The sequence below is a fragment of the Bacillus rossius genome (assembly GCF_032445375.1).
Source record: "Bacillus rossius redtenbacheri isolate Brsri chromosome 4 unlocalized genomic scaffold, Brsri_v3 Brsri_v3_scf4_1, whole genome shotgun sequence".
NCBI lineage: Eukaryota > Metazoa > Arthropoda > Insecta > Phasmatodea > Bacillidae > Bacillus > Bacillus rossius.
In genome coordinates, this window is record NW_026962010.1 from 9,688,841 (window position 1) to 9,714,131 (window position 25,291).

Below are 25,291 nucleotides of genomic sequence, written 5' to 3' on the forward strand. Positions count from 1 at the left end.
CAATCACCAATTGCAGGGGTGTGCGAAAACAATTTTTTTTAAATTTGAATCAAAGTTGAAGACTAAAATCTAACTCTTCGCCGAAAACGATATGAACAGCAAAGATCACTCAAATATTTTGCTACATTAAGAAAAATTCATGGACATAACTTTTGAGTGTTTGTGTATGTGTTTTGTGGGCACATCCTTTGAGACCCCTGAAAATGTTCATAAAAATGACCAAATGTGGGGTTTAAATTAGGCAAAAATAATGCATAAATTCGGAAATAAAACGTTAAATCAGTGCCCAAATGTTTATGCTTAAGAAATTTGGTATAAAATGTTAATTTTTGTCTTTCATTTCTTTTTAAATTTGTATTCTATATGCTAGGAATTGAAACTTAATTTTTTTTGGTATTTATGAAGAAAAAGCCTTTTTTGAAGAAAATATTTAAAACTTCTAAAATGCTTTTAATTAATGGACAGAGACCAACTTGCATTTGAGGCGTTCATAAATAATATTACATAATTAGCGCTGCAGTAGGAAATATACTAAGTTATTGTAATAATTTCTATGTTACAAATCTATGAATGACAGCATTACGTTTACAGAAATAGATTGATCAACTTGTGGAAATAGCTGTATTTCCATCCAAATTTCGAGTTTCTACAGGAATGTTTAAATTTATGAAATACTGTAAACACTAATGAATTTTTTAGTTTTTTTTTTACAAATTTCGCACTTCATCAAGTTTTAGGGTCCCTACGCATCCTGCATATATCACACTGGACAAGCAAAATGTCGGAAACATTTAGCACATTAACAAATTGTCACTTCTTGTAAAATATAAAGCAAACATTGCAAAATAAAAACTACTTTTATAATAGCAAAATTAACTTAAGTAACAACATTTGAAACCTCAACTAAATTACGATTACTGCCTCTAGCTAAGCATCTTTTCAAAAAATTTTAAGACCGGAGTATTGTGAAATTTCTGTAACACCATAACAGGAATATATTTTTACAGCACCCAATCAACATAAAAAGTCTTAAATACTGTTACAAAGAATCTTGCTGTCTCTTCCACTCATTTTGTATGTACAGCTTAAATGAATGAAACTTTTTTTTAGTTACATGCACTCAATAGAATCTTACTTTTCCAAACACAACCATGCAACTGCAATCTACTAATTTGAACAAACCCTTAATAAGATGACCAATACAGTTGCTGTGCAAGGATTGCCCTTAGTTAATAGCCCTTGTCAACAGTTACAATCCATTTATAACTACAACGGGACTGGTTCTCTTCACAGTAAAAACACAGTCAACCACCACGGATGTTATTTATGAACCCAAACAGGCATTATATCCTGTTTTTAACATAATCTGCTCAAAAAAAAATCTTACTAATCTTCAAAGTTTTTTTAACTTTCCTGAAGATGAAACAAATTAGTCTTTGATTCAATTTGTGACTCTCCAAAGCTTCGCACACCCCTAACAATTTGACAAAATCAAAACTGAAATTACAAAAATTTTATCTTTTACTACAGTAATTTCATTTAATATATGATTTACTTTGTTCCAAAATAAATGAAATAGATGGACCAGAAAATATTAATATTATGTTGTTTAAGCTTGCATCTTTTACTTAAAAAAATTAACAAGTTTTTACATGAATGATTTTGGCACATTTTCCAAACAAACAAAAATTTCCCAATATATTTTACTTTTTCTTTGTACTTAAGTTCTAGGCAAGCTTATTAGTAGTACTAAAATAATTTTATAAAAAAAAAAAAACCACTTAGAACTTAAAAGTTTTAAAAATTCAAACTTAAGAGGCCACTCCAGTGTTTCAAGGGGCACTACGCAACCCGCGTTAACCTCATAAGATTCAATGCTATTTTCATTTTGCTTATAACTAATTAACTAATATAGATTTCGAAATGATGCTTGCTTGATATGTAAGACAACAATGCTCTTATCAAAGCCCCTTTCTTCAAAAACGTGCATAAATTATGGTTTTATACTAATCTTTACTAATACGCATAAGTGTATTGTCTTGGTTTGAACCATAATTTATGCACATTTTTGAAGAAAGGGGCTTTGATTAGAGCATTGTTGTCTTACATATCAAGCAAGCATCATTTTGAAATCTATATTAGTTAATTAGTTATAAGCAAAATGAAAATAGCATTGAATCTTATGAGGTTAACGCGGGTTGCGTAGTGCCCCTGAAACACTGGAGTGGCCTCTTAAATTTGACCCCAAAAATGTGAACTTTAAAAGGAACTTAAAGTAAAAAGTAAGTATCTACAGTCTATTAAAAAAAATATAAGCTTAGTAATAATAGCTGTAACGGCTAAAAGAAACAACCGCCAAAAGTTATCAGTTGAGAAGGCATGCGACCTACCAGTTTTTTCTTGGGAGCGTCATCAAGGTCAAGCTGCGTGACACTATTGTTGACCTTCATGGAATGGCATAGAGCAAATAGTCCCGCCACTTTAATGTTGTTTTCTCTCAGGTCTATCCTCTGGAACCACATGGCAAAGAACAAATTTGAAAAACAATAACATGCTTCAAACATAACTTTAAATTGAGAATAATGCTCCAAATTCAATTACTAAAACTGTGTACTACAATGAGCTACACTAGAGTCCCGTTATAGCGAGGTGTCACGGTTCCGGGTTTGTTCCTCGCTATAACCGTGTCCTCGCTATAACCGAATTGGACAAATTTTGGCCCCCAAAAAATAAAAATTAACCGAAAATAGCATAAAAATTGTGTTTAAACCTGTATAATTGGAAAATAACAGGTTATATTAACGAAATCTTAATTTCTGTGAGCATATGTGTGAATTCTCTTTAAAACGATACCCCATAAGTATGGATGTGATCACCGATTGCGTCAAAATAACCAGATATAATAACCATGCCACGTAAGTACAGCATCTCAGCCCGCGGCCGACGCAGCATTGTCCTGCTATCTATCGTCGACGCGGGCTGTCTGCTGGCGGCCATGTTGGTTCAGGATGTTGCTAAGAGGTGGTGCTAGTGTAGCGCGACAATTTAATTCCTTACAAAAAAACAGGAGTGCGGCTGCGGCAACGCACGTACGCCTCAAACGAAATAGTCGCGGAAAACTATACTTTTTTTCATTTAAAGAAACCTGTCAACTTTTTTAGAAAATAAATTTGTAATTAAACTCAAACCATCACCATCCCTTTCCCGGACAGATACCACAACAACTGACCGAAACAAAAGTTACAAGAAAACTGTCCTACCGATTCGGAAATAAATACGGTAGTGCCTACTAGAGGTGTAAAAGTAACGAAAAAATGTGTACCCGTATGTATTCGTTACTATAACAATTAATACTCGTTACTATCGTTACGTTACTCGTTACTTCTGATACCGCATAACATGCTATGTTATGTTGCAGCAACGAATCCAGTCATATTGCGTACGCGTACAGTAATTTGTAAAAAATACTTTCTTACGTTGTTTCTGTTCCAATCTCAAACTTTGTCTACACACGGCACAGATAACTAACGGAAGTTTGATAAAAGAAAGAAAGGACGGGATTCTATTTTTAAAGCCACGCACTTAAGTGGTGACTGCAAGGCTGAAGAATGTGACAGGCGTCAACGGCAAGATGTCTAGTGGCGAGCGTCCGAGCGAGAGGGATGGAGATAAAGCAGACAAATAACAAAAGCGCGCTTCAAGCGATCACGCCGTAAATTCCTCAAAAATACCTCGTTATAGCCGTGTTCTCGCTATTACCGTGCTCGCTATAACGAGATTCTACTGTATTCCAAAATGGTTTGTACCACGTACACATACTTGAGGTGAGTCATGGGTAGCATGCAGTTAATTATTTGAGAAAGGAGAATAAAGTCAGGTCTCGGAAATAAGAGGTCAGAATGACGCTCAACTTAAAAGACTTTCCCAGTTTGTACGTATGTCCACTCTCTTTCTCTATTAGACATACAGTACATACAACAAAGTTACTGCTAAACATAAACTGACCAATACACAAAATTTCCCTTGTAATTATGCTTATTTGTACTATATATACAATCCATGTGCCAAGTGGTAAAGACACCCTACCACATTTGTTAGCCCACTTAGAGACCAAGAAAAATATTTCGTTGTCTGCTTCCGTAATGATGGGTGGTGCCTGTTGGGTGATGCCTGCATGGTGGTAGTGCTGGCCATAAATATGTGATTTATATATTTTGAAACAACTCAGATTATTACAGCCTTCCCCATGCAATCCAGTAATGATAATTTGTTATAAATTTTTTGTCATATTTCAGGTTAGGTTTTCAAATGATGTAAAGTTTTTTTTTTTTTTCGAAATTATTGTGAAAATATGTCACTAGGTTTATTGTTTATAATTTTAAAATTCATAAGTTTATTTTTTATAGTATTTTTTTTTTGCGGTCTCCTTTGTGTGGGAAGGCGTGCTGACGTAATTCTCCTTCGTTTTTCCACGACCGAGGCTTTGTTTCACACGCTAGGTGTGTGAGTCACGGTCACGGGAGTGTGAGAGCGAGAGAAAATCGCTGCGTCGTGGAAACAGAAGTAAGCATTTCGTGGAAGTTTCTGTTGCCATGCGCCGTGATTGGCTGAGAATTACGCCAGCGAGCCCAGGACACTGCCCGCACAAAGGGAAGGAAGTCATTTTGTCCGAGCATCGTGCCGAGCGGTCGTTGTTCGGGCACCGTGGTCGGGCGATCGCTCCGTGTTTTCTCCTTTCTTGTGTTCTGTAGTGTTTAATATATCGTGATTTTTTTACATGAATAAAAAGAAAAGCAGGTAATACATCAAACATTGCGTAAGAATTTCTTCGTGACATGCTACTAACCTGTATGTTCCACTCATCACCTAATTTTGAGCTAGCTGGAGGTGGTGAGTGGTAACAATTTAAGGACATTTTAAGGGGTCCAAAGAACAAGACTGTGTTATCGAGGTTCAGTAAATGAAATAAAAATGATGTAAATAATTCAAAGCATAAACTACTACTAACTAAAATACTAAAAGCCACTAAATGTTTTCAAGGAAATGATTAACATTAAAACAGTTGTGAACACAGCAATATGCAGACCATAAATGTACTAATAATGAAACAAAGAAATGCACATCGCACACGTATCTATATATTAATTATTACTTATTTCGGAAATGTGACTCAGACAAAACCGTAGATTAAATAAATATAATATTTATTCACTCTAAGGGCCAAAACAACTTTATGAAACAATAAAGTTAATAAAAAAACATGCCAAAATTATGCATTTTGTGTGTACATGTATGTTGATTTGAACACGGCACACAGTGTTAGGTAACAGATTTATTTTGGTGACAAAGAGAGGTTCTACATATTCTTATTTCTAGGGACACCTGTATTTTGGGAATACATTTTGTGTCCAGGTACATCGCAAAAAAACACCGTAGTTTTTTTTTCCTCGTAGTTATCGGCTGTGGTCGGCGAGAGGCGTTTTCCCCGCAATTGATGGGGCCAATGACGGGAATGTGGATACCGTACTGCTGCACGCACACGATTCGCCGTTACTCCAAGAAAAAGCTGCAGTGTTTTGTGACGTACCTTGAACGCGAAATACAGGCGTCCCTACTCTTATCTCCGAAGACATCCAACTATTAAAATAAATTAATATAAATCCAGTAGCACAGCATTTCTGATCTAGAGAAGTTTTGAAGATGGTCGTCACGTGTTGCGGGTGTCGGGTAGCAATGACAAACAGGAGAGCGGCGGAGGCGGGAGCTGACCTGTATGACGGGGTTGTCGGCTATGCACTCGGCCAGCGCGACGGCGCCCTCGCAGGAGAGGTGTGTCGCCTGCATGCCCAGCCGCAGCAGGCGACGGTTCTTCTGGAGGGCGTCCTTCATCACGTGCAGGCACTCGTTGGTCAGCATGTTCTGCCCCATGTTCAGCACCTCCAGGCTCTCGCTGCGCGCCTGCGAACCCACAGCCCGCGTGCTGGCAGCCCTGCGCGGCTCACAGGCTGCCACCCGTGTCCCGAGGCCCGGTTGCCCGGGCTAACACACACGGCGGGCACCACGTGACTGCAAAACTGCTCATCGAGGGCATCATTCCAGAAGGGCGTATCAACACTTTTTGCAATATCGAGATAATTGGCGTAAGGGTACGTATCTAATAATTAGATTAGGCGGTGGTGAACTATATTACATCATGGAATATAACAAGAAAAGGAAATCAGGTCATGCCATGTGGGCGCATGTGCATAATCCCCTGTAAACTTGCATTTTCGTTGATACGCCCTTCTGGTATGATGCCCTCGATTTATATGCGCGTGGTGTCTGCTCGCAAAATACAATAAGCTGAGGGCGGAGGAGCAGTTCTCACTGCGTATTTAATTTTCAAACTGTATTTTTGGAAGAGCGGATGATGACTGAACTGCGTTTGTCCGGGATAATTTTTTAGGCATGAAACATCGGGTACAAATTCTTTTAAGGCACTCAAGGGACTTGCATTATACTTTTATCTACATTTCTCCATCATATAATGTTATGGTCATTGCTCAAATCTCACAGTTGCTCTATGCATGACAAGAAGACTGCACGCGAGCTTAGAGACGACACCACGCTAGCAGCACCAGGGAGTGTCGCACTTATCATCTCGCCCAACACAGATACACCCCTGACTGGGCAGGCCCGTTAAAACACTCCTCTACACGTGCCTTGGACACCAAGCTACCAGAGTGACGCACAGATTAAAGACCATCCATTGCATAGATGTATTAACATGATAGCTTTCCTTTAAAGTAGTACAAAACATAAGCAGGGAAAATTTTTTTTCAAACATTTCTAACAATACTTAATAATTTTTCTAACTTAACAACCTCTAAAGTTCTATTTTCTATGTTGTAAAGTGCCACTGCAAAAGTAATAAGTACCCTGTCCTAGGTATTTCAGGATGGAGGGGGAAGAGAAAGCTGAGAAAGGGTATATTCCCATAATCCCCCTCCCCTCTTTTTCCTGCCTAAGCATCTGGATAAAATAATAAGTTTTAAAAAAAAAAACATCCAGAATGTATAGTTACATATTTTACTAGTTTACCACCCACAACTTTGGTAGCATATTATTTAGAAAAAATATGTGGTAAATTTCGAAAATCCTTAAGTAAAGTTGCATCATGACTAGCGGGACGGTTGCCTAGGACATTTCAAGACTCGTTGGAACACTCCTGGTCATGGCGCATCGTTTACCAATATCCTTGCTTCACTCCTGTTATCTACTACTGAAAATTGGAAGGGTAGAGAAGCAATATAGATAGCCTTTTCAAAGGGAACAATTGGCTGCCACTTGAGTGCATTCATACAATAGAGAGAGTTAGTAAAAAATAAAGTGGGGCTGCAGCCTTTTTCAATAGACCGATTCAATTTTTGGAAACAATAATGATAACCTAGTACACCAATCCCTCACTTAGCACAACTAATGCATTCCTAAAAATGTTCATGTTATCCGAAATCGCATATTCTGAAGCATTGATCTACATAAATAGCAAGGCTAATTTACTTAATGTGTTCCGAAATGTCTAAAGAAATATTCTTTATGTAATATAAATGTGTATAATAAAACTAAACGATAAATCTGTCACACCATTTATCTTTATAAGCCTACCTACCATCAAATACTTTGTGTGACAACACATAACAGGAGATAGTTACTGTCTGTCGGCTGGTTGACTTGCCCGCCCGGGTGTGACCTTCAACTCATGTCACGTACCTTTCCGCGAACTTTCCAAACCATCCTTTACTGACAGTGCAACCAATATTACTGTTCGGATATTTAAATTAAAATTTTTCAAATATTCAAGTGCTTATTAGTGTATCAACGCTTGGTTCACATCAATCCTGTCAGACCTGTGGTTTTTTTTTTTCATTGCGCCATTCATTTAACAACCTTTTCCATGTGAATCATCTGTTCATTTCTGTTCCGGTATATAATGTCAAATATATTCCAGCTAATACAGCCAACAGCATCCAACTTATAAGATGTTGCTTGTGTTTGTGCGAGTTCTCTGCCACTGCCTGGATTGAAGTTTATCACAGCCTGGTCTGTGGCTGGGCAACAACGGTACAGCATGGTGACATACGCACGGACTAAAAACATCTGGTCCTTTACACTACATAGCCGCAACTGAACTTGTAACAGCCGATAGTGTAGTCAAAGCTGCGCATACATATATTCCCCCCCTCGTTTAGCTAACTGTATGTCATGGTACATCTGTTCTTTACCAAGCTGAAGCAGACTTCATGGCGTCCTCCCCCCTTTTATTTGCCTGAGGCGATTTCGTGCTAACTGAAATTTTCATAAGTGATATTCAAGACTGGTGCAGTAAAATAATAATCTCGCACAATCTGAAGACATTCTAAGTGAAGCATTGGTGTAGTTTTAGTTCATTATTGTTTTCTATAATTCAAAAATTACCCCATTTATATCACCATTAACAGTCAAATCTCAATAAATTGAAATTATGAATATTATTCATGCTCAGTTTCTTATCTCCTGCTCTGAAAGATTTTAAGACATAAATTTATCTTCATAAAACCGAAACTACTCCTTTAATCCCCTTAGGATTGGAATCTCAGGAAGAAGTAAAAATGAATTTGATGTTTTTGTTTGTTTAATATTCATAATCAATAATCAATATTAACTTCTGCTTGATTAACTACAAATATATGATTTTAATTATAAAACCATATTTACACCTTTTCAACCCATTATGAGTGGAATTTTATAATGATTTATATTATAGCCTATGTAGATTTATAATGATTTGTGGTTTGAAAAAAAAGGGCAAGGGGGGGGGGGGGGGGGGTTAAAAAATACCAATTACTAACTTAACGAAACTTGTGTAACAAACTTAAAAAGTAAAACCTAACTAAACCAATAACTAGGTATAATCAAAATATTATGTAACAATCTTATAATAAATCTTAAAAAAAAATTGGTTGTCTGTAAAGTCGGTTTAAGGACGACAGTTTAACGTGACGTCATAACAAAACATTGATGAATTGATTGCATACTTTTATGAATAAAATTTAATCATTTTCATTTTAATAATAAAAGAATAAATACTTCAAATTATACTAGTAATCAGATTTTTAAAATGCAAGAATAATAATTAACCTTTATTGCCAAAAATTGTTGTTGTAATAAAATAAGCAATGAAAACCACATTAACTTTTTTCACTTCACTTCATAAACAGTCGACGAAACAGTTCACGTGTAGATGACTTGTAATTAATTTTAAAAATTGGCGTTTAGCTATGAAGTTTGAATATAAAATTATGAACAAGTTTTCATATAAATAAACTGCAATCAAAGATCTATCATCAATACGTAATTATATGAATCACCATAATTTATTTAGTAAATTGTAACACAACCTATTATTACCACACTCGCCGACAGTGTAACGGGACAATGTGCGCAACGGGACACTTTTTTGTGCGTGCAGCCGGCGTTCATCGATTTATCAGACGTAGTCACGTCAAAAAGCTGTCACACTGAAAGTAACAAGTTAGTACAATGATAAGACAACCAGGACCCGGAGCCACAGCCACAGGACAGCACAGCAGGGCCTACCACGGCGCGGGCGAAGTGCGTGGAGGAGTTGCGGGTGAGGTGGTTGTTCCAGAGCACCAGCACGCCCAGGCCGCCGCCCGCCTGCTCCGTCAGGCCGTCCAGGATGTGGCCCACGCCCGCGTCCTGCACGCAGTTGTTGCTGCAACACAAGCGCAACCTCGCCGGTCGTTTCAACCACCTTCGCAGACCACCCCATTGTAAGGATTCTTTAGCGTGGGGTTTTGAGAAGATAAAAAATCTATTTATTCTTGTGTTATGTTTCGTGTTGAAATATTTGTCTCTGCATTCCTCAAATGTTTTTCCAAAACTCCTTTGTTTCTGTTGGTGATTTCTGGCAGAGATGATTTATAAATTGAAGTTTAAGCCGGGTGTTGGGGAAGAAGGAGTAAGGAAGGGCCGCCCAGCTGGCGCCAAGAGGTGTTTGAAAGTGCTGTGGTGTGACCTAGTTAGATGTGATTGGCCAAGTGACGTTTCACTTTATTTGGGAGAAAATCGCTGTAGGCTGCCGCCATATTGTGCCGGAACTATTTCTTTATAGGTTGCCGGAAGTTATTGTAAGCTGTTAAATAATGGTAAAGTAAATGAATTTGTGGTTTATTTGTTAAACTTATGTTACTTTGAAGTGTATATTTGGTTGAAGTAAGTGCAAATATTGGCCGCGAAAGGATATGTAACTTTGTCTTGGGAGGGGGAGAGAGGCTTGTAATGGTGAATTGGAAGGAGCTGTGAAAAGGTGGTGAAAATAAAGCTTTTCCTTTGCAGTTGGGCATTATTAAATTTATTACTGGAGAGTGACCCACTACACTATGTAATAAATGATACCCCGCAAAATGTTCAGCAGTCATATTTTAAAGCAGGTACCTGTTCAACTTATAACTTTTTTGCATTTTGACTTGTGTTCTGAAAGTTCCGAAGTGATCCGAAAACTTTTAAAGATTCAGATATTATGTGTGTATAGAAGCCCACTGTTACACCTCGTTAATTGTTCACGATGATAATTTTCTTTGAAAAGGTCTGCACACAGTACGCTATCCCGTCATGTTGTATTGACACTAGATAGTATGCATGTACTTTAATCGCATGATCGTTGCCCGCACATGATATTCGCACCAATATTTTAGAGCATCAAAATTTGAATAAAAAAAACCTCTCGCGTAATTGTTGCATGATGTTTTTTGGTCCCGCTATTAGATTCCAAGTGCTTTGTGTAGGTATTTTTTCCGTATAAAATGATGTATTTTAAAGTATAAATCTAATATTTATTCTGACATTACCACTTACTTATTTAATTAAAGGATATACAAAGTTGTCTGATGTGTAAATTTTCTTTTAAAGACGTTTTTAAACGTTATAAGCTTTATCTGTTCGTCTGCATCGCCGTGGTGTACCGCTTACAAAAATGTAGCCAGTGCTAGTTGGCATCATTCATGTTTGGTTATGGTGCTTCCCGTATAGAGCGCGCACACGTAGTTGAATATCGTTATTGATATCTCGCCAATTGCATGCAACGCGTGCTCTCTGTCGAGTGCCGAGTTAAGTACATTTGATGGCCCGCACTTTTTTGTGGTAAGTGTGAACTACAACGAATGTTATTAGTTAGTTCAGGCTCGCATTCGGGTCTCAGATTTTGTTTTTCTATTTAAAGTTGAAGAAAGGTTTTTGTTGTTTGACTCATTAATTTAAATTGTTTGGCATGCATTTGTATACTATATTTTTTTAAATAAATGTATTTTCCATGAATGGGTTTTGTTTTTATGAACAACTTTACCTATTTTTTTTTAAAAATAAAAATTGCACTCCTACTTTTCAAACTTGATTTTAGTATAAAATGTGCGACGATTATGCGATAAAACACGGTATGTCGTGCCCACCACTGCTTAAGCTCTCGGCTGTTGGTGGGCATATGACAATTACATATTAATATAAATATAAATAAATACAAATATAACAAACGATACTGCCATGCATGTTACATTCTGTAGAGCATGGCCTGCTGCCAATCAACTAAACCGCTTTATCAAGTGCCTACTTGACACAGGTACTCTACGCTGCCATTCACATCCACACGTGGAGTACATACATCTATGGTTAACAGCTAAACTTAAAACTTTCACACAGCCACCTACATACATTCCCACATTTCACATTCTCTACTGTACTTCAACCAACTGTAAAAATAAATGCATTGACCAATATCTAAATAATTTCAGATTATTTCATTTTTTTTACCAATCAACTAAACTATAAGTCTGCTTAAAAATTTTTGAGTAACAAAATATTTCCCTTTTTTTTTTTTTGGTTATTTGAATGATATTATATTATATTTTAAACATAAATGATTAAAGATGTACCAGTGACATTTTAATATTTTAAACTTTTAAAATTGTTTAAAAATTAATTTCTTCCAAGTTTTAAAAAAATTTCTAAGGCTAACTATTACGTATTTGAATTAGAGTAGACAACAATAATTTACTCTAATTAATAATCACAATAACAAAATTGTTGTTGTTTACATGATATTTTTTCCCCCATTGTTTTTATATTTCAGAGGTATCAGGAGACAGTTCAGTGGTGACCCACGGTGCACGAGGCAGGCATGCTCTTGAGCTGACAGCGCCAAGGTACGCAATATGGAAACATTTTGCTTGCACTAACACTTCCAAGAAAGCTATGTACAAGAGTACGGATGCTAGTTAAAGTTGTCACTTCAAAAAAAAAATTATTTTTTTATTTTTTCAAGACAAAATAAAAGTAATTTTTTTTTATCGTATTTACTACTTTTTAATGGATTTAAGACAGAACAATAAAGAAAGTTTTAAAAACTACCTACAAAAAGACAAAACTCCATTTTGGAAGAATATGTAATTTCTAAGCTTTTTTTTCCAACCTACACTGAACCAAAACATTGGCATCAGTATTATTTAAGTTGAAATTTCACATTGTTTCTTTACATTATTCTAGGGTAATTTTACTAACTACCCTTTATTATATACAATTAACTGTTCATCCTTTGAACAAAAACCACTTTGTGTTACAAAATAACCATACTCTTTGAATCAAACAAATTACATAGCACTATAACATCTGAGTAATTTCTAGGAACTGTCAAAACCACTTTTTATTAATGATTTCACAACTTTATTATGTTTTCGTCTGGTGGTTTCGACTGCTCCTTGTCGTTGTTTTCGTCATCCTGTCTTCAAGTATGGCAGTTGGAAACATAGCGTGATAAAAAACACAGGGTCTGTATGATAACAAATCACTGACAAGTCGAGAGCGACTGGACCTCGCGTCCAACGCCGACCACGCCTTGTTCGCCACCGTCGGGCCGTTGCAAACACCTCGCCCTGAGAGAAGCAGGGTTGCCACATCGACTTCAAGTCGCAACATCCCGTCTTTTGAAATCTGTACTACTGGCTCGCTGTAGGAAAGGTTTTGACGGAGATTAAAAACTGACGAAAACTAGCTTCTACTGCGCAGCTTAGGTTCCCCCCCTTCCTTCTTTGCGACTGAGAGGGGAGTGATGGAAATTCTGTCGCAAAGAAGGGAGGGGGGAACCTGAGCTACGCAGTAGAAGCTAGTTTTCGTCAGTTTTTAATCTCCGTCAAAACCTTTCCTACAGCGAGCCAGTAGTACACCACTAGTCTCAGTTCCGCCGTGAAGCAGTAATGGAAGAGCGTAGGTCAGGCAGGCGGCCGTATCCAAGGAAACACTGCAGCCAAAAGCTACATCCACTGCACTTTCCATCACTTGACCACCCAGAATTTACCTCGCCGGGAATCAGAAATTCCCGACGACGAACGCACTGCACTGACCTTATGTCGAGCAGCTGCAGCGTGTTGTTGGAGCGAAGCAGAGCCCCCAGCTGCATGGCGTCGGACACACTCAGGTTGTTGTCCGCCAGGTACAGCTCGCGCAGGCCCGTGTTCAGCTTCAGCGCGGCAGCTGCAACCACACACCAGGGAGGAGTAGCCGTGCTGCGTCTCTCCCCCCCCCCCCCCCCCCCAACTCCACTTACCACCAGGGGCAGGCATTTTTCGCGAAAAGATCCGAACACTCATTAGTCTGCAACAAGGTACACCCGCACCTGTGGTTTCTCCCTCATGATTGGCGGCCGTCTGGCGAGAGAAGTCGTTGCCTTGTATGACCGAGCCACTCAGGACGTGTTTGCTTCCGCACTGAATCGCTGTGATTGGTGTTGTTACAATCGACATGTACCTGGGAGAAACTCACCCAATCACAAAACACAGATGGTGCTACAGCGTTATAACTTTCATCTAGTCGCGAAATCTTTTCGCGAAATCTGCATGCCCCTACTCATCACTTATCAAGTGATTTATTTGTTGTATTAGGTTTCTGATTCATTTTGGTATACGTGGATGTATTTTATTTCCATTTGTATCGGTTAAGATAATTTCGGTTATTTCACATTAATATGTTCAAGTAGATAACATTTCAACACATTTAATTTATTTCCTTTGATTTATTTCGTTACAATTCAAGCATTTAATCATTGAAATTTGATTCTATTAAAGTACTATATTTCGTTATAAATGGGGTTCTTTTGATGCTTTTTCATGTAATTTTACTTCATTTTATTTTTGTACCGTTTCAGATTAATTCAATTATTTCACATTAATATGTTCAAGTAGATAATATTTCCACACATTTCAGTCATTTCCTTTGATTTATTTCAATACAATTCAAGCATTTAATCATTAAAATTTGCTGTACTGACAAACTAAACACCCTCTGAATAATTACGTGTTTTCTGTTAATGATGAGAGTTATACCCCATTCCAACAAACAGCAAAGACAAACTAGGTGTTACCTGACTGTCCAGTAAGACTAGTTGACAACTGAAGACCTTGAGTAAAAAAGTGATAACCAATTAAATTAATTTTTTTAGGAAATCACAGAGAACAAATTTTTTTGAAGCTTTGTTCTTTACAATCTGTCATGAAAATCTATACCTTCAACTTAACTTAAGAATGAACTAATCTCACAATGAACACTTGAAACAGTAATTTCATTCTGTTCTTTAAATGATTCACGCAATGGGAAAATTTTGATTTAATACAATTTCTTGTATATGTACCATTGGATATTTTTTGACTAAGTTCATTTCACGAATATCTTGTGCTGTCTGGTATTTTAGTTTGAAAGTGTTCGTCTGTGCTTTCATCAATGTGTTGTCCATAATACCTGTTTAGGTACATAGTTTGGTTTATATGTTTGACATAGCTGATTTAAACTTATTTTCTGTAAATTAATGTTTTCATTTTTATTTCTTAATTCCATTCTTGAATTTTTTTTCCATGACAAAGTGCAAAACTGCAATGGCCTATGTCTAAGAAATTGTATTATATCAGGAATTTCATTCTTTTGAAGGTTATCACTATTTACAACCATGGTTTTCAATTCCGTACTGTTTTTCTAGCGTGTGAAGTGTGAAATGTAACACGCTAGAAAAAAGAAACACAGTACAGAAACTAAAAAGATAAAGTCAGAACTCAAAATGCTGGCAGTGCAGTGATGATACTGGGCAGCGAAGGCCAATGCTAAAATCTATCTGGAAAAATCTGAACGTGAGTGACTCAATTGGTGCCGGATTACAGAATGTGCAGAATCAGCAAAATGTTTGTTTATCGACTGGAGTAAGAATTGAAGACCATGGTTGTAAATAGTGATAACCTTCAAAAGAATGAAATTCCTGATTTAATACAATTTCTTCAAGAAAACCAATACTCATTTGTTTTTTTTTTTGTTTTTTCTTTCTATAGAGCAGCTTGAAATACTATTGAACTGAATTTGTATTTTTAGTTTGTATTGATGTCTGATAATCCAGCAAAATCTGCAATTCAGTTACGGCCAAGGTATCTAACGTGCCGGATTAACACTTTACACTGTACCAGATAAGTTTTTCTAGGTTTTACGTAATAATGATTGCCCTTAACACTAATTTTATCTGAGGATTACACAAAATGACTCAAATATACATATTCCATTTAGATAGAAAGAACAATTGGAGTTCACATACAATTATAATTCAATACATCAAACTGTCATAGAATGTTTGAAGAAATACACCTAACAAGAAATATGTCATAAGAAATTATGATTATGGTAAAACAATTTTGCATACACAAATAAAAACAGCAAAAAAAAACACAAGAGAAAACTATCACAACACCAAACAATACAACACAAACAAATCAAATAACTACAGAAAAGACACGACTAGACATGGTGGCATTTCAAGACCTGGGAGCCCATTTTTCAGGTGGGAACTGGATGCAACAACTGTATAATTAGTTTTAAATATATTTTTATTACAAACTTGTGTTGTTAAGTAAAGTTAGTATGAAATAAAATAGTTTGAATTTTACTATGTGAACTTTGTTAGAAAAGAACAGTATTTTTAAAGTGCAGCAACTTTGTTTTCGGAGTGAAGAATGCTTTCAGAGTGAACTGTGCTTGTAGCGGAACTGCAATTTTTTTTAACGATGCTATACAGGAAGTTACATATTTCTGATGTGGTGCTGAGCAAGGAGGTTTTGGAACCGTTTTAGATAAGGGGCTTAGGGATTGAAAATAAACAGTGAAGAAATCCAGGGGTATGATCTCTGGGATACCGTTCCTTCATGGCTACAAAACCTTGAGCATTTTATTTTTGACAGTCAAAAGTTATAAGATGAGAGATTGAAAATAAACAGTGAAGAAATCCAGGGGTATGATCTCTGGGTTACCGTTCCTTCATGGTTGAAAACCCTTGAGCAGTGGAAGTTACAAGACGAAGCGAGAGAGCAGCAGCTCACCCAGGATGATGAGCAGGCGGCCCGACAGGTTGCAGTTGTCCAGCCGCAGCACCTCAAGGTTGGAGCTGAGGCGCAGCGAGCGGCTGAGGACGGGCATGTACTGCTCCGTGAAGAGCACGCCCCGGGCCTCCAGCTCCGACAGACACCGCATCTGCCGGCACACACACGCATGCACACAGCTGCCGGGCGCTCGGTCTGGAGGGGCGGACCCCGCTTTCACCTTCAGGAGGGGCGATTTGGCGGTGGGTGTACCCAGGGGTGCAACAACTACATTTCCAAAGGGGGGGCAATATACCTTTTTATAAATAATCATCTATCCCCCCCTATTGAAGTGGGGGCTCCGGGGGTCCTCCCCCGGGAAAATCTGTATTTCAAGGTGGAAAATGGTGCTATTTAAGCAGTTTTATCATCTAAAAATTGAATACACAGCACTTTCTTTGCCCCCGTTTGCCCCCACTTCACGGTTTCAGAGGGGGGGCATAATGCCCTTGCCATACGCCCCCCCCCCCCCCTGTTGTTGCACCCCTGGGTGGAGGGAAGATACTAGATGACCGGAGGGTTTAGGGTAGTAGATGTGAAAGTTAAATAGTTTGTCAAAAATTTAGAAAATAATTGCCCCTCAGGCTATTTCAATGGATTTCTGACATCTTGAAATTTTATTTTTTTTCTATATCTCCAGTTATTTTTAGTTCTGTGAGTTTGGAGACGAGGGGCGGACGATTGTCCCCTCGTCCCTCCCGTAGGACCACCACTGAAACTGTTATGGCACTGGAAATACAAAAGTTTGCCGCAAAGCTAAACCTTACGGAACATAAACAAAAATTAATTTTTTTTTTGTAAATCACCAAATTCAAACAAATAACTTTCTATAAGCAATTATACTTTTTTTGATATTACTGCTAATCAATATATCTGAGTTTAAGGATGATGTTTTTTTTTTTTTAAAAAAAAAGTGTTCCGATAGGCCTTAATTGACTGTAGCGGTTGGAATACTTGAGGATTCAAGTAACAAAAACATTGACTTGATGTAAGTTTTTGGACATACGCCATTGCTAAGAACTTTTTCTGTTGAAGAAAAACTAATAAATAAAATAAATAAATAAAAATAAAAATACTCAAAAAAAGATACAAAAAACACACAAAATTAAGCAAACAATTGCTGTTGTCAACAAGGATATGAACACCACAAAATATTCCGAACCAGGAATATGGTCAGCAAACAAAGAAAAAACAAAGAAAAATGTACTAAGAGAACGAAAAAATCCCCACAAATGATGACAACACAAAAATATTGAAACCCAAAATAATTCAGCACAACAGCACAAAATATCTCCTGAAAATTGTTGAGCCACTAGCAGGACAGACAGATACATTTGTCAAAGATTCTAATCATTTTATTTCTATAGTCAAAACACTGAAAATAGAAAACAATGATACCCTGGTGAGTTTTGATGTCCAAAGCCTCTTCACTAATGTGCCAGTAGCCGAAACACTCAGCATTGTCAAGGCGAAATTGGAAGCTGATCCAACCCTAAAGAACAGAACTATAATACCAATCCCATCCATCATGGAAATGATTACCCTCTGTGTCACCACAACATATTTCCAGTTCAAGGATATTTTCTACAAACAGACCGATGGCATGGCAATGGGCTCTTCTCTTTCACCATTTATGGCCAATATATTTATGGAAAACTTTGAGCAAGAAGCACTTAGCAAAAGTAATAGCCCTCCAAAAATCTGGCTCCGTTATGTGGATGATACCTTCACTGTCTGGCAACATGGACCTGAAACTTTGGAGGAATTTGTGAACCACCTCAACTCTCTGAGGCCATCAATAAAATTCACATATGAAAAAGAAACCAAAGGTAGCATTCCTTTCCTGGATGTACTAGTCAGCAGAAAAAACAACAGCCTGGAAACAAAAGTATACAGGAAACCTACGCACACAGGCCAATACCTTAATTTTGCATCCAACCATCCCAAAACAACAAAAACTGGCATAATTCACACACTAACCAACCGAGCTGAGATTATTTGTTCTGATGAGAAATCTATTGCGGTTGAACACAATCATATAAAAAAAGAACTCATAGCCAATGGTTACCCTGTCAACACCATCAAACAGCATTTGAAATCCAACAAAACACTCAAATCCACAGAAACTGAGAAACCTGCAGGAACCCTAGTTATTCCATATGTTCAAGGGCTTTCAGAAAAAATAAGACGCCTAGGAAATAAATATGGACTTCAAACAGCATTCCGTTCTAAATCTACTATTAAAAGTATTGTTACCAAGGTGAAACCAGCCACAGAAAAATTACAAACTCACAACTGTGTGTATCAAATCCCCTGTGAATGTGGCCACATGTACATAGGTGAAACTGGCAGAGCTCTATCCACCCGAATCAAAGAACACAAAAACAACTGCAAGAAGGGTGAAACCCTAAAATCCAGACTTGCTGAACATACATGGGAAAATAGCCACAAAATTCTCTGGGAAGACTCCACACCACTCATACAGGAATCCGATAAAATAAAAAGGAAAATCAAAGAATCAGCCTTCATTATTAGCAATAAAAATATTTTCAGCCAGCAGAGCATTGAATTAAAAAATATGTGGATCCCTTTGATAAAGAGAGAAACATCCCTGCAGCACAAAACAATAGCCAATACTCAACCCACCATAACCAATCCGCTTTAACTACATGGTGCACAGCCAATGGGGAGACAGCTCGTCTGTCATTGGCTGAGCAAGATGTAGCCCTTTCTCTGATAAATACCCTCATTTTCCAGCCCCTTCTCAGTCGCACCTGTGTTTCCGTACCATGTGCGTCTCTGCCTGAGGACGGGAGCAGATAGCAGTTCCCGAAACGTCGCTTGTTTCTGTTTAGGTAAAACTATTGTATTTGTTTGTTTTTTCGTTTTGTCATGTTTTTTGTCTCGCTTCAACTGTTGTGCTGAATTATTTTGGGTTTCAATATTTTTGTGTTGTCATCATTTGTGGGGATTTTTTCGTTCTCTTAGTACATTTTTCTTTGTTTTTTCTTTGTTTGCTGACCATATTCCTGGTTCGGAATATTTTGTGGTGTTCATATCCTTGTTGACAACAGCAATTGTTTGCTTAATTTTGTGTGTTTTTTGTATCTTTTTTTGAGTATTTTTATTTTTATTTATTTATTTTATTTATTAGTTTTTCTTCAACAGAAAAAGTTCTTAGCAATGGCGTATGTCCAAAAACTTACATCAAGTCATGCACTCCCATTGCACAAATCTTTTAAAGATAACATCAATGCCCGGTATGGACCCGGTATGCATATTTCTCTGAGGAAGTTGGAAAAGAAATTAATTGATTTATCACAATGTTCGAATAACTTGACTTTTCTCTGTAAATGTCGCAGTAAGGGAGTCATTCCTAGAGGACTCACAATCAAATCCCCGGTCAACAGCAAACAGGCTCAACAAATAACCTTGAAAGCCAGCCAAAAGCTTCTGAGTGAAAGAATTGCCGCATATCACTGCCAAAAATCACATTTGAACAATGAAATTTCGGCACTACAGCTTGAAATTCAGTCTACCCTCAATACTAAAGATTTCAATCGCATCTATCAGTCCATCACGAATCTGGTCCAAAAGAGGTCTCTACAGTGCAAAGAGAAGCAAAAAGATAAATTAGCCAAACTGACGAGTAAGATGAATACAAAAACACATCCCACAACACAGAGCATCAACACTGTCGTTAATTCATCTTCAAGAAAGCTGTCCAAAAGCGAGGAAAATGTTTTACAAAAAGGCCTCAATTTCAGCATTGCTCCACGACACATTCCTGCACTTGACATAGTTTCATCTGTTGAGAGTGCAATATACAAACTTCCTGCCGCCAAACAAGATGAATTTCGTTGGAATGTGCGTACAGCAATCACTTCAGCTGGTCCACCTAAACCGAATCTGCCGCCTGATGAACTAAAGGCCATCAAAACTCTGAAATCCGACCATACCATTGTAATCCTCCCAGCCGATAAGGGTCGTGCTACAGTCATACTTGACAAACCAGACTATGAGCAAAAAATTACTGATTTGATCACCACAGATCAATATACAAAACTGGTAAAAGACCCCACAGCCAGCATTGAAAGAAAAGTGTACCAAACTCTAAAAAAACATCAGAATCACATCCCAGAAAAAACTAGATCAGAACTGACACCACACAGCAGTAAAGCACCCCACATTTACGGTCTTCCAAAGATTCATAAACCCGACATGCCTCTGCGCCCGATCATCAGTTGTTGTAATTCCCCATGCCAGAAACTATCAAAATATCTCCTGAAAATTGTTGAGCCACTAGCAGGACAGACAGATACATTTGTCAAAGATTCTAATCATTTTATTTCTATAGTCAAAACACTGAAAATAGAAAACAATGATACCCTGGTGAGTTTTGATGTCCAAAGCCTCTTCACTAATGTGCCAGTAGCCGAAACACTCAGCATTGTCAAGGCGAAATTGGAAGCTGATCCAACCCTAAAGAACAGAACTATAATACCAATCCCATCCATCATGGAAATGATTACCCTCTGTGTCACCACAACATATTTCCAGTTCAAGGATATTTTCTACAAACAGACCGATGGCATGGCAATGGGCTCTTCTCTTTCACCATTTATGGCCAATATATTTATGGAAAACTTTGAGCAAGAAGCACTTAGCAAAAGTAATAGCCCTCCAAAAATCTGGCTCCGTTATGTGGATGATACCTTCACTGTCTGGCAACATGGACCTGAAACTTTGGAGGAATTTGTGAACCACCTCAACTCTCTGAGGCCATCAATAAAATTCACATATGAAAAAGAAACCAAAGGTAGCATTCCTTTCCTGGATGTACTAGTCAGCAGAAAAAACAACAGCCTGGAAACAAAAGTATACAGGAAACCTACGCACACAGGCCAATACCTTAATTTTGCATCCAACCATCCCAAAACAACAAAAACTGGCATAATTCACACACTAACCAACCGAGCTGAGATTATTTGTTCTGATGAGAAATCTATTGCGGTTGAACACAATCATATAAAAAAAGAACTCATAGCCAATGGTTACCCTGTCAACACCATCAAACAGCATTTGAAATCCAACAAAACACTCAAATCCACAGAAACTGAGAAACCTGCAGGAACCCTAGTTATTCCATATGTTCAAGGGCTTTCAGAAAAAATAAGACGCCTAGGAAATAAATATGGACTTCAAACAGCATTCCGTTCTAAATCTACTATTAAAAGTATTGTTACCAAGGTGAAACCAGCCACAGAAAAATTACAAACTCACAACTGTGTGTATCAAATCCCCTGTGAATGTGGCCACATGTACATAGGTGAAACTGGCAGAGCTCTATCCACCCGAATCAAAGAACACAAAAACAACTGCAAGAAGGGTGAAACCCTAAAATCCAGACTTGCTGAACATACATGGGAAAATAGCCACAAAATTCTCTGGGAAGACTCCACACCACTCATACAGGAATCCGATAAAATAAAAAGGAAAATCAAAGAATCAGCCTTCATTATTAGCAATAAAAATATTTTCAGCCAGCAGAGCATTGAATTAAAAAATATGTGGATCCCTTTGATAAAGAGAGAAACATCCCTGCAGCACAAAACAATAGCCAATACTCAACCCACCATAACCAATCCGCTTTAACTACATGGTGCACAGCCAATGGGGAGACAGCTCGTCTGTCATTGGCTGAGCAAGATGTAGCCCTTTCTCTGATAAATACCCTCATTTTCCAGCCCCTTCTCAGTCGCACCTGTGTTTCCGTACCATGTGCGTCTCTGCCTGAGGACGGGAGCAGATAGCAGTTCCCGAAACGTCGCTTGTTTCTGTTTAGGTAAAACTATTGTATTTGTTTGTTTTTTCGTTTTGTCATGTTTTTTGTCTCGCTTCAACTGTTGTGCTGAATTATTTTGGGTTTCAATATTTTTGTGTTGTCATCATTTGTGGGGATTTTTTCGTTCTCTTAGTACATTTTTCTTTGTTTTTTCTTTGTTTGCTGACCATATTCCTGGTTCGGAATATTTTGTGGTGTTCATATCCTTGTTGACAACAGCAATTGTTTGCTTAATTTTGTGTGTTTTTTGTATCTTTTTTTGAGTATTTTTATTTTTATTTATTTATTTTATTTATTAGTTTTTCTTCAACAGAAAAAGTTCTTAGCAATGGCGTATGTCCAAAAACTTACATCAAGTCATGCACTCCCATTGCACAAATCTTTTAAAGATAACAACAAAAACATTTTTGCTGTGTCATAGGGGTCACTCGTGTTTCAGTAAAAAAAAAAAGTCTTCTCTCGAGGGCAGCAGCCAACGGACAAATCGATCAGGGCTGAAAAAATCACACCACCATAAATAATATCCAGCAAGCAAAATTTTTGGGTCATTAGGTGCAGTGCATCCAGCTAATCTCAGTATTTTAAAATCCCTGTGTTAGCAGTAGTCTCAATCACTAATAACAGAATTTGTAACCAATAAGAAAACCTATAGTGTGAAATAAAGGCAGTTACTATTGTAGGATATGGACAGGCCATACAAATGACACTGAAAAGGCTTAAAAACTGCATATCTGAGTCAGTGTGGAACGCAAGACAAATAAAAGTCATTTCATGAAACTATTTAGTGACATTCACTTTTTATAACCACACATATTAAAAAAATATGTTTTGTGGTAAGTTTTTACTGGGAATCCAAGGCAACAAGAAAGTAAAATGACAAAAAAAAGGCCAAATGAACTTACTTTTTTTATCATATTGGCGCACGCTTTCCATCCCATGCCAGCAATGTTGTGGTTATTGGAAATGTTGATGTGACTAGCTGCCTCGTAATACTCTATCATGTCGAAGATGGATGCTGCAGCCTGCAGAACACATCATACCACCACCTGCTGAGAGGCTACAGATCAATATAAACTCTCTAACATTCATACTTTATGGACTGTTTGAAACTGTCTCCAACTCAATAAGAAACATTTTTCTGACGGCATGTAATTAAAGTACAATGATGTTGATATTTTAAGATGAAAGTCTATAAAATATAAAAGACACAAAGATTTTAAGTAAATATATAATGTACATACATTACAGTTCAAGTTGAAACAATAATTTTTGATATAAACTTCTGACATGCACATAAAAAAGTAAAAAAATTTTTAACACTAAATACATGCCCATTTACAAGAGGCAGAATATGTCACGTACAACATACAAGCATAAATTATCAACAATTCTAAATTGTTGCTGACTCTTTCTTACACAAATGGCTCCTATATCCCAGTTGTAATCCATAAACTGGACTAGTAAAGTAAAGATTAATTCTTGCTGTACACCCTTTGAACAATATTAATATTATCAATAATGATATTATAATAATAAAATAATACTTTATTTATCAAAATATTTTCTTAAAATAAGAAAAGGATGCTTGTTTCCACAGATGCAACTTTTTTATTTTTTAAACATGAAATGTAATATACTGATGAAAGACTTGGCAAAGGTCAAACAAATTTTGACAGAAAAACTACAATATAATCCATGCACTGCTCTTACGGGTTTGTGTACAAATAGTTTCCTTAAAAGCGGATGGTCACAGATCACTTTTGGGTAGTAATGTGTGTGAGTGTGAGAGTTGGTGTGTGGGTGAGTGTGTGTGTGGGTGAGTGTGTGTGTGGGTGAGTGTGTGTGTGTGAGAGAGAGCAAGAGAGAGAGCACAAAATGCTCTTACATATATTGCATAGTGGAATGTTGGGGGGAAATCAGTGTTGGATGATTTAAACCACAGTGGTTTAAAACCAAGTGGTTTTGATAAAACCAAATGGTCTTTCAAATAATGTATTTTATAGAATATCTTAATTTATTTTTCAAAATAAAAAAAAAGTAAAACAAGATATACTGCTGCTATGCCAGCGCACCTAGCGACAGAATTTTTTTCCCTGCCAAACTCGCCCATTAGACAATTCGTTTTCTTCCTAACCTGTAGTAGAATTAACCTTAATTGCACGCAAGAAACGACAGATTAACATGCGTGAAATTCGTGAAATTAATTTTTAATTAAAATGAAATATTTTTTGTATTAATTTTTAGTGTTCATAATTATATGCAATCATTAAAGTACAGGTTTTTTACCACTGGAAAAAATAACATCGTTCGGCCTTATGAGGTTTTGGTAATAATGAAGTATGTACTGAACTTTAATTAAAAAAATATCTGTATAAAGTATAAATCTATAAATTATTACAATCGTAATCGGAATAAATTGGTCGTTTTCCGATTCTTTGAGAATCGGTGAATTACCTGAAACCGGCCGGTTCCGATCTCTTGCTGATGCATCGGTAACATCCCTAGCCCTTAGCACCCCCGCACTTTTAGAGCTTGTGCATCCAGCCAGGTGGCCACCTCAACTTAAAAATTATGTAAGATTTTAAAAAAAATTGTAAAAAATAATTAAGTGTTGATTTCAGGAAAAGAGGAGCGGAGGAGCCCACCTCGTCGTCGAGAGCGGTGCCGTCCAGGTCTACGACCTTGAACTGCACCCTCTTGAGGACCTCCTCCAAGCACTCGCAGTGCAGCGGCGACAAGGGCTCCCCCTTCAGGCTGAGCAGCTCGCAGCGCACCGCGTCCACGTCCAGGCCCTGCGAGCACGGCCGCACACACGCCCTCGCACCGCCGTCTCGGGGTCCCTCCTGGCGGCTCCCAGCCCACACCAGTGGCACGTGCCCCCCCTTGACCAGGGCAGCCCAGCACCAAGCATGGTTCTTGGCCGCCGATGTTATACAATACACATTCATACACTTACCTTTAACGACTTCATGTC

At 37.6% G+C, this 25,291-nt stretch overlaps 1 protein-coding gene across 3 annotated transcripts in view; it reads right to left on the reverse strand.

Annotated features, from left to right (window-relative positions):
* LOC134541641 (protein phosphatase 1 regulatory subunit 37) overlaps positions 1 to 25,291 on the reverse strand; it is a 107,253-nt gene that overhangs the window by 26,100 nt on the left and 55,862 nt on the right. For all 3 annotated transcript variants that reach the window (XM_063385218.1, XM_063385217.1, XM_063385219.1), the window contains exons 3-9: positions 24,963 to 25,109; positions 23,220 to 23,339; positions 16,434 to 16,584; positions 13,431 to 13,560; positions 9,616 to 9,754; positions 5,770 to 5,958; positions 2,391 to 2,510 (exon numbers count right to left, since the gene is read on the reverse strand). In XM_063385218.1, coding sequence (XP_063241288.1) covers positions 2,391 to 2,510; positions 5,770 to 5,958; positions 9,616 to 9,754; positions 13,431 to 13,560; positions 16,434 to 16,584; positions 23,220 to 23,339; positions 24,963 to 25,109 — 996 coding nt within the window. The remainder of the gene's footprint in view (positions 1 to 2,390; positions 2,511 to 5,769; positions 5,959 to 9,615; positions 9,755 to 13,430; positions 13,561 to 16,433; positions 16,585 to 23,219; positions 23,340 to 24,962; positions 25,110 to 25,291) is intronic.